The sequence below is a fragment of the Mytilus trossulus genome, chromosome 2 (assembly GCF_036588685.1).
Source record: "Mytilus trossulus isolate FHL-02 chromosome 2, PNRI_Mtr1.1.1.hap1, whole genome shotgun sequence".
NCBI lineage: Eukaryota > Metazoa > Mollusca > Bivalvia > Mytilida > Mytilidae > Mytilus > Mytilus trossulus.
Genome location: NC_086374.1, coordinates 34,949,327 through 34,960,370, shown reverse-complemented (window position 1 = coordinate 34,960,370; position 11,044 = coordinate 34,949,327). Strand labels below are relative to the sequence as shown.

The following is an 11,044-nucleotide window of genomic DNA, read 5'->3' as shown; positions in this document are numbered from 1 at the left end:
CCATACGCGCGTTTCGTCTACAAAAGACTCATCATGCAGTGACTCTTGAATCCGAAAAAGTTATAAAGGCCAAATAAAGTACGAAGTTGAAGAGCATTGAGGACCAAAATTCCTAAATGTTTTGCAAAATCCAGCTAAGGTAATCTAGTTGAGGTAGAAAAGCCTTAGTATTTCAAAAATTCTACATTTTGTAAACAGCTTATTTATAAATATAACCATATCAATGATATTTTATGTCAGCGCAGTGGCATCGATCCCGTGGTAGTAAATAAACTCATCATAGATACCAGGACTAAATTTTGTATATACATCATACGCACGTTTCGTGTTTAAAAGACTCATCAGTGACGCTCGAATCCGAAAAAGTTAAAAAGGCAAAATAAAGTACGAAGTTGCAGAGCATTGAGGACCGAAATTCCTAAAAGTTTTGTCAAACCCAGCTAAGTTTACCTATACCTGAAACTGCTTCGAGCATGCTATACTGTGTGTCGCAATTTATCGCTATTCAACTACATGTGTACCGAATACATTCACATTTATTCAAATGAAATGTTCCTTGAATGCTTTCTATGAAACTATAAGGCTTACTGAAATTTGAGTCAACGCTATATACCGTGTGATGCGTTAAAACATTCAACCAGTTATTTATTTGATTTCGGAGTATCATAAGTAAGCAAAAGCCCATTGTTTGACTTCTATACAATATATTCAGATATCAGTACTCCAAATTTTCGACGTTTAAGGGCTAATTTGGCTGCATAAATAGTAACGCTGCCTTGATTATGCAATTTATTTTACATAATTTTAGTTAACAGAAAAATAGTAGCGTCTAGTAAAATATTGACATCTTAAGTTACATTTTGTATCTTTAATTGAAGATAATCTAATAGAAATAGCCAGGTTACTATATGTTTGTCATATGCTCATTTTGTTTATAATATGTAATGATAAAGACAAGGAGTAATTGTATAAATTTATTAATATTTGTTCGTTTTTATGTTTAATTAAGGATTATACACTGATTTTGTTCAGCGTTTCCGTTAGTTCCCCCCATTAAGTTACGAAAGACGTATCGTAATGACTCTCATAATTTTTTCATTTTCAAGGTTCTAAAGATGTTTCGATGTTTTCACTTCGTGTTTATTTGGAATCTTCCTTTGACACTATCAATTGTTCGATAACATCCAATACCTTCACAATTTAACGATGTCACAACAATTTTATTATGTCACATTTTCGGACGTATAGACCTTAAAATTAAGAAAATGTATTCTTATGAACAAATATTTTAAATAAAACTGAAAACGAGTATTACATTTCTAAATCTTTATGTCACTCTCTGTCCCCTTAGATGAAGAATAAGACATGTTAGATCCATGACTGTCATAAACAAATATCTGGTGTAATACCTACAATATAAATATAAAACAAGGTAAAAATATAGAAAACAAAATAATTTACTACAAATATAATTTATAACGACATATGTTTGGACCAGTTCATTAAAGTTGCAACTATTGCACTATTTGTCTAATTGTTTACATTTCATCTTTATCAGACGCAATGTTATATCAAGTACATATACCTGTATCTATTTAAAAGTCATAAAAAGTTTTAGAAACAATCTTCAGAGCAAGTCCCTAACAATATCATTGTAAATAAATGTTAGTGACGTGGTTTGCCAAAAACCAAAGAAAGGAAATGAGAATTATGCCATCGACAAAAAATCCATATCCGTGTGTTTCATAAATGCTACCAAATCATGATGGTGTCAATAAAACTTTTTAAGAGATAATTTAACTAGATTAATACTTGTTCTAATATCTTCCGTTAAAGCAGCAATCGTCGAGTGATAACATTTTGATATGAATCGGAAGTCATGTAATATCTCTTTTACAAGAAGGTATACGTGTGTATTCTCATTTTGTAGGCGATGCTGAAGTGTCGTTCATTAAAATGAAACGTAACGGATTACATAATTTTATAACGATAATTTTTTAACCGACCCTAATTATCTTATATGAGTTCAAAAGGGTGCTGTCATGATATGTTAAGTTGTAGAACACATTGACACATACAGACGGTAATGTTTCATTCATCGACAACACAATTTTATTCATTCTTTGCGATGTATCATCAAAACTTTGATAGCTTTTACCAACGCGACGGATGTCAAAGATGAAACAAACTTGCTCACGTGTCTAGAGCTTCTTGTGTTTCAATAGGAAGGTCTTCCTATTGCTCAATATTAAGCTAGCTGTGGTATGTGTTTGAACGTTTTTTTCATTTGGTGATGTCTGGCCCCTTTTTTAGCGTAAATTTCAATTTCGGATTTATTGACCAAAGTCACGATAAACTATAGCTAATACATTGACTCGATAGGATATACGCCAATTTTGTTGAATATTTGACGTTTCTGCGTTTCATTATGACGTCACAAGTTGTACTCAAATTGATTTTTCACTAAAAAATCAATGAAAACGGGTAAATTTCCATACATTATTGGACAGGAAACATAGAGCGCAAACGTCGATAGCAAAGATCTTTTAAAAGAATGTTTGTGAAAACATTTCATATCTCTTATTTGAATGTTTAGCTTGTCGACGCCTGCGCTCTATGTTTCCTGGTCCTTTATTTGGTTGAAATTTTGCTGATTTTGTCAAATATCACCAAAATCTCTTATCTTGACCTCTTTGGGATGAAAAAATCAACGTGTTAGAATTAAAATTTGACAAAAAAAAGTTCTGTTCAACTTTCTCTCATGACTTAAAGGCAGTTTAAAACATTTATTGTCTTGAAACAATCAACTTTATAATGGGGCCAAATATAGCCCTTACCAAACATACTCATTTTTTCTGTATGACATTTTAAAAATCATAACGCTGTTAATTACAGAGCGTAGATATTTTTTTTATTGCAACCGGTGTTCCTTAAATGAATTGATGATCTAATAACCCGTATATACATTGTACAATTTCCTGGGAAAATATCACATAAAACTCATCAATTTCACGCCTTTCTACCTAAAAATGGTTGTAATCAATTTCATTGATAAACTATATCAGTGAAAGACTTCATGATTCAACAATAATAAGTTCATCCCAGCTGATGCGGTATTACCGGATGTAATTTCTCTCGAATCTTAATAATAAGTGATTTTCCGTAAGAAGGTAAATTTGTGCATGTAATTCTTTTTATATTTATTTCATGTATTATTTTCTTGTTTAGTTTCCCTATTAAGAATAAAAGTACAGAACATATGATTTCTTACGCAATGAATGAAATAATATAGTATTATTTTATTGGGCTTGGTCTATGAAATCAAAGGACAGAAGAGAATACAAATATCAGTTTCCCTACAAAATGTACACCTTTATGTGTATAATCATTTGCGTCAGCAAACGTGACCCTTGTTTATAACTTTCAGATCTATAAAAACAAACCTAGAGACACATCAGCTTGGAAGTGTCAAGAGCAATTATAGCGAGCACAAACAAACGGAAATCTGATATCAAACTAAATCATAGAAAGAGCAACGACCAGTCACAAATTAACGTCAAAATGAGAAGAATCAAACCAGAGAGAACAGTGACTAGGTCTAAAAACATACGTGGGTCAAAACACCTGGAAAACTCCAAAAGGGTTAAAACATGGACCAGACACAAACTAACATATATAATGTTATTCTGGTATCTATGATGAGCATAATCCTGGTACCTTTGATAACTATTATTTCTATAGAATGAAATCCATTGGATCGCAATAAAATCAATAAGAATTTTAAGCTTCAAACAGAGCAAGAAACAAAAGCACGGGGGATGAAAACGGAAATAACAAAACCACAGAAAAACTGATGGAGTGACCATTCACATACCACAGAGATTTATCGGAATTAAAGAACTCAAAACAAATACAAAGTAGATGCAATGCGATGTCCGGGTAAAAACAAACACTATCGTGAAAATTATCGATTAAACGAATCTTTAAATCGATCTAGAGCATGTAAGGTCGTCATTTTTTTTTTGCTGTGAAAAAGAAAGTAATAGATAGTAAGCATAATTGTAGTTCGAATCAAAATATCTAAGGGAATATAAAAAGTATAGAAAAAAATGCCTTTTTAATGTGTTCAACGTGTTTCCTTTATGAAGGCGATGCAACTGTGAGAGAAGTGTAGAATTCACGGTAAAATAAAATATTTTTTATAAAACTTACAAATTTCTGGCCTGGTAAAAGAATCTGATACCCGTTCAAATGTTCTTTTACTATGTTGATGTTCACAAGCTTTCACACAGTCCTGGTATTCACCAATCATGGACATCAAATTGTCTCTTAGAGGTATTAATCTATTGTACCGTTCTGATGCAGCAATAAGGGATTTTACGAAGGATTCAAATGTCATATCTGAAATAAACAATTAAAAGGCAATGATGATATCGATTCAGAAACACTTATAACTGAATGACTATTGAAGACCAGAAAGGGGGGTCGGCGGGGGGGGATGGAGGTCCCAGAAGGAAACAAGTTTAAGTTACTTTAAATGTGCGTTTAACTATATTTCCTTCTCCAATAGTCATTCAAACAAATTTAATGTTAATGTTCTTAGTGTCGTCAGCACTTTAAAAAGAGGGACGAAAGATACCAAAGGGACAGTCAAACTCATAAATCTAAAACAAACTGACAACGCCAACTGACATTATAAATATTCCGTAACCCTAGTAAATACATTTAAGCGACATAGAGTGCTTTTATAGAAAATATTTTTATAACATATTGCAAATCCATTTTCTACCCAAAACATAGATAGCCATAGCCCTGTTTGTAGAAATGAATTACAATCTGGTTATTTTGATGATTTTTTTTTATAACCACTTGGTCAATGATGCTGCTGGTGATTGTTTCGTTTCTGAGAGTATCACCAGTTCAGTAATCAGCATTTTGTGTTTATATCTTTGATATGGTGAATAACTGTTACTTTTTTTATAAACCCAAAGATAAAAGGTAGTAGCCCTATTTAATATCTTTGATGAGTTTTACTCAAAATAAAGATGTCATGAGACTGAGCTCCAGCCGCATCATATATGGCTAACAAACATAAGATATACTTCATAAAATTTGAAATGGAAATTGGGAATGTGACTTCATGTTTATATCGGATTAATCAGATAAACACCTAGTGTTTGAAAAAGGTGTGGTTGAATAAATTTCGACAGTCGACTTGCTAGAAAATAAATTCTCGAAAAAAATGTTAAATATGAATTACAATTTCAAGTATGTTAGATGTGTTAACCCAGGTTGAATCTTTAAACGCCTCACATTAAAAAAAGTCTAAATACGTGTTTAATGTCACTAAAACAATCCTATTGTATAGTTCAGTTAAAATTGAAAATATGCACAGCAGTAGGTGTCTGCAAAATATTTTTTATGGCGGAGAATAATTTTTACTTTATATTTTTTGGTCACGCTAACATTTTTGTTTAATAGCGAAAAACATATCCTATTAAACTAATTTTGAACACTTTTGACAATAAAACTGATATTTAATTTACATAAAACGTTTAGTACACAGCATGGTTGACTTATTAGTCGATTTGTTTTGTCTGATCTCAATTTAACTTCTTTGTCCTTGATTAAGTTTAAATATGTTTTTCTTCATTAAAAAAGGAAAATAACTGAAATTAAGACACTGTGAGCATAATCCAGTGTTAAAGCCAGGAAACTATATATATATAGCTATTGCTAAATGAGATTATGTTGTATGTTTTCATATTGTTATCCCTTGCTTTTGATATCATTTCATTTGACACAACTGTATTATATGCAATTGACTATCGTCGCTTATCCTTTTCCTGTTAGACGTTTCCTCACAGGAAAATACACAGTTAGAGATAATTTATACGACAGGAAGACGGCTTTTCTTAGCAATAATCTTTACCAAAACACGATTAATGCCTGGCATAAAATGCATGTAACATTTAACGCGTTCAAATAATCAAAACAGTGTTTAAAAATAAACAGAAAAGAGAATATTACGATAGTTAAATGTTGGTAACAAGTTTTCTATTTGTAACAAATGAACCAACTTTGGTCTGGTTTTTTTTAGTTATCTACAATAATGAAAAGTCTACAAAAAAGTTATCTGAACATTTTGAACTTGCTAATTTACTCATCACGAAACAAACAAATGAACCAAAATAATAAAATAAACCATACAAGACTTACATAGAAAAGAGGTTCCTAAAAATGTGGAAGGTTTTTACATGTTTTGTGAGATCTCAACCCTCCTGAAATAACTCTTCCTACGGTGGATTAAACAAACACGCGGCAATACGAACAGTAAACCTCAGTTTTCAAAAAATTCGAGTCCGTAGATGTTGGAATATGTAACAGAAGTAACATTTGCAAAACGGTATGGATCTACATAAATTAGTAAAGGACTCCTGCTTTTTATATGATAAAGCCACACTTGTTTAATCTGTTTAAATGAGGTATGAAGCCTCGATGACAGTAACTGCTAGAAGTCAATAGGATAAATTAAAGGCGAAATAAAGTTTTGAACTTTTGAATTTCTTGGAGGGTATAATTTAAACAATAACAACGTGTTAACTTTGATTTAGAATTATCTATGAATTAATACGTTTACCAAAATTTGAATTTTGTTTTCGCAAAATATAACTTTATTCTGAATATATAACCGGGACACTTGCGATAATATTGCATATTTCAGGTCAAGTTGAACATGACAGTTAGTAAGTAAGGGTTCAACCTCCAAATATCAATTTCAAATATTGATGTTACAGACAGCAATGCATAGTTGAAGACCTAAGTGGTTAACATCATCAACAACGTATGTTAGTGAATGACTGGTTGAACGTGGCACAAAGTTGTTCACTTCAATCAAGTTTAGATCCTACTTGAGGTATTTGATGATTCAGTATAATTTCACGGTTATTACCCTTAATCAGTCCTAGATATGATTTTAATATATCAAACACTCTTTTACTTGAGGATTTTAATATTGGGTTCGATGCTACTCGTTTGATAAATGTTAGAAATGAGAATTTTGTTTCATAAACCATTTTGACCAGATTTAGGTAAAACGAATATTTAGGATCCGTATACAATTATTGTTTGTTACACGTTACCAAAATGCATTCATAAGGCTGAAGAAGTATCAATTTGGACCCCAAGATGATTTTACGAAAATTTGCATACGAGCTATTTTTCACATAAACAATTCAAATGTGTAATAAAAATATACATCCTTCTGCTACTGTATGAGACAAAAGGAGTAGAAATGTCCGACATTTACAATTTTTTTTTACACTTTGATCTTTTCTATTTTTGGATAGACACACCTAACTTTTTTTATATGCCAATAGATTAAAACAAGCAGATGTTTGTAAAAACCCTATGAAAATCTTCTCCACATAAATATGCTCTTAATATGAATAATATTTCTTTAGAGATAACAATAATAAGTTTTTACCAAAGTAACAGGTTTTAAGGGGGATATGCATTTTTTGCGGAATATTTACTATCAAATTTAAAAAAACAATGTTAACTTTTTCATATAGATTGATTGGTACAAATAATTTTCATACGTTATCAAACCTAATGCAGTTTTAAAAAACAGGGCTCCATGCACTCGTTTTCAAGTAAAATAAGTTAAATCATTAAACAAAATCAGTTGAAAATGCTTCTTTATCCGATATGTCACTGTCGCGAAAACAATATTTTACGTTTACAACGTCATTACTCTTCCCTGTAACTGTATCGTTTGCCATTAAGTCTCCTTTTTATTACATTTTTAATGCCTCATCTTAAATAGCAAAACCTAATCAACAAACGTTAAGGACATACAGCATTTTCTTTCGTGTACAACAGTTCGATGCTAAAAACAAATTAAGCTGTACAGCTATAAGACAGATAGTATCCTGTGAATTGTTTTAGATCGACACATTAAGTGGGTGATACTTGTTAACAGTTCATTGTAATAAATATATTTATTGTTATTCTGAAAAAGAAGGATCGTTTATTTCAAGTGAGTTATATCTGTAATCAACGTTATTTAATACGGCTCTTTTTAAAGATACTTTGATATTGCAGATATTCAACTTGGTGTTCTGAGATGAATCTATGCTAGGATCGTTATACAATTTACAGAAAGTTGCGATTAACAAATTGAGACTACGAGGGACAAGAATAAAGCATAAACACAATACCAAACTCCAAGCCCATAAAAAGACTAAATCAAACACACAATACCAAACTCCAAGACCATAAAAAGACTAAATCAAACACACAATACCAAACTTCAAGACCATAAAAAGACTAAAGCATAAACACAATACCAAACTCCAAGACCATAAAAAGACTAAATCAAACGATATCAATCAACGAAACGAGTGAAAACAATTGTCATATTCCGGAGTAGGAACATATTCCGGAGTAGGAACATACATTTTCATTCATATTCCGGAGTAGGAACATACATTTTCAGTCATATTCCGGAGTAGGAACATACATTTTCAGTCATATTCCGGAGTAGGAACATACATTTTCCGACGAAAAATTTGGTTTAACCTGGTTATATAGCTAGCATAGAAACTTAAAGTTGTACGAAAAGTATAAGTTTCTGCAACAGCTTTCCATAAACACAGTAAAATAGAAATACCTTGGGGTACATAAAATATTCAGAATCAGTGTCTAACCCGTATACTTTGTTTTTCAAACGTTTCGAATGATTATTATTAAAACAGTAACATCAAACAAAACTAAGGCAACAGTAGGCAATATGTGTTCAGATTCCGTTCATCAATCAGGAACAAACAAAATAGACACAAAAATCTAAACCGGAAGAAATCATATTAAAACTTAACCGAGGGAAACGTTGATCGATATGGTTGCATGAAATACATCATCCATGCGTTTCCACACTCAATCAAAACGTCACAATGACAAGAGGTTAAAACCGTTAAATTAACTGAACAGACGAGTAATCCGGTATCGACGACAGAAAATGTATGTCACTTATTAGTAGAGACACAGAATCGTATCGGCCAAATATTTCGTGATAGCGAATGTTAAACTTATGTCATTTCGATCCAGCTAGTTCGGATTAATTTTTTTTATAAAAAGCATATCAAATTAACAAATTCATCATACACACTAGACATCTATTGTTACACAAAAAAAGCACAGATATTAACGAAAAACAAATAAATAAACAAAGCATAATGGTACTAAAAGAGAATATAAAGCCCAACGAAATAAAGATTTCAAATGTTTTATTTCTTTGATTTTAATATATATGTTACAAAGGAAGGCTTTGACCCATGATGATTTGAAGTTTATAAGGATCTTTAAATTTGGATGAGTTTTTGGTAGATTTTTTATTGTTTTGGGATGGTGATCCTAAGTCTGCGGAATGTGAATTCCAAAAAAAAAGAGATTTATTAGTATCAGAAGTACATAGATAATCCATCTGCTTTGATGTTTATTATCTTACTTCGTAACTGTTATTTTTTCTTCTCATGATCCTCACTTATATGAAGTAAAATAAAGAAAAACTGTTTATTCTTAATAGGATTTTTTTCTCATCAAAAAAACTTTTTTTTGTTGAAGGAATGTTATCATATAAATACCAGATCTTAAAAAGCAGAAACAAAAATATTGAAAGGGTCGTGTTCTTGTTTTTTGAGATATAATCATTTTAATAAAGTGTTTTCTCAATGGAAACTAATTTTTCAAAATGCTTACAATTTTCCTTTGTAAGATGTCCAATTTCTCATTAGTTTGACGGTGTAACGTTACAGAGAAGATGTAGTTGAAAATATTGTAGTTTCATAACTGCAAAAATATATGAATTTAAAAAAAAAATAACAAAATAGATAAGAGTAATTGTCAAATATTTGATCAAAGTTATCTATTCATGAAAATGTTAATAGATTAGACCGAATATGAACTTAACACCATAAAATGTTCTTCCGTGTATGTTTACTCCAATCCTATTTTCAGAAGCAGATATAAAAAAACTTTTTTCCCCTATTAGGTATACAGATACCATAAAATTGCATAGAACAATTCCAATTATTATAACCAATGCACACATTGGCATTAAACGGGGAACACTGTCTAGTTAGCGAAATCATTTGAAGGACTTCGTGTCAGAAAAATCAATGGATTTTCCATTTAACAGCTACTAGTAATCACATATAATTTGTACAGTTCCTAAATAGTGGTCTAAAAAGAAATGAATTGAAAGCTTAATAAATCTGTTTTATCAAAAGAAGCCATTTAATTTCGACTTTTTGTAACTAATGATCTACTACTGCACGCATTGTCATTAAGTGATTTAACAGTCACCCTTTGAAGCTATAAGAAAAATAAACAAGGTAGACTTGTGAATTTAACGATCATGTATATCAACATCTGTCCATGAAAAGGGAGTTATTCGTCTCTGAAATGTCTTCTCATATATTATGTCTTTTATCAAACTCTATTTTTGAAACAAGGTCGTAAAGGTCCAGATGTCAGCAACTATATTTAGTTAGACTGATGATGTTGAAATGTTACACAATCCGCAGAGGAACGCTCCTCAAATGTTGACTCTTTTTTTAAGAATACAAACACAAAAAGTTAACTTTTTGTCGAAGAATAGTAGTTATCAAAAGGTACCAGCCTTATAATTTATAACTTCACACGCGCGTTTCGTCTACATAAGGGAGCTACCATTTGATTTTTAGGGGGGGGCTAGGATGAAAAATTTTGTCCTGCATTTTTTTTTAGCTGTAATCTCTGTCCTGCCTTTTTATTTTTCCCTCTGTTCGATCCTGCTTTTTTTTTTTTTTTTATCCTGACTTTTTATTACCTAAATTGTAGTCCTGACTTTTTTTTTTTGCAAGTGTCTCATCCTGCCTTTTTTTTTAACTCAAAACTCCTGTCCTGCCTATTTTTTTCAAATTTCATCCTAGCCCCCCCCATAAAAATCAAATGGTAGCTCCCTAAGACTCATCAGTGACGCTTAAATAAATAAAAGTTAAAA

General features: G+C 31.2%; 1 protein-coding gene across 3 annotated transcripts in view; it reads right to left on the bottom strand.

The window, feature by feature from the left end:
- Positions 1 to 1,199: 1,199 nt before the first annotated feature.
- The window catches only part of LOC134705074 (uncharacterized), an 83,306-nt gene continuing 73,461 nt past the window's right edge, over positions 1,200 to 11,044 (bottom strand). For all 3 annotated transcript variants that reach the window (XM_063563842.1, XM_063563840.1, XM_063563841.1), the window contains exons 3-4: positions 4,213 to 4,401; positions 1,200 to 1,409 (exon numbers count right to left, since the gene is read on the bottom strand). In XM_063563842.1, the coding sequence (XP_063419912.1) occupies positions 1,384 to 1,409; positions 4,213 to 4,401 (215 nt within the window). In that variant the 3' untranslated portion in view covers positions 1,200 to 1,383. The remainder of the gene's footprint in view (positions 1,410 to 4,212; positions 4,402 to 11,044) is intronic.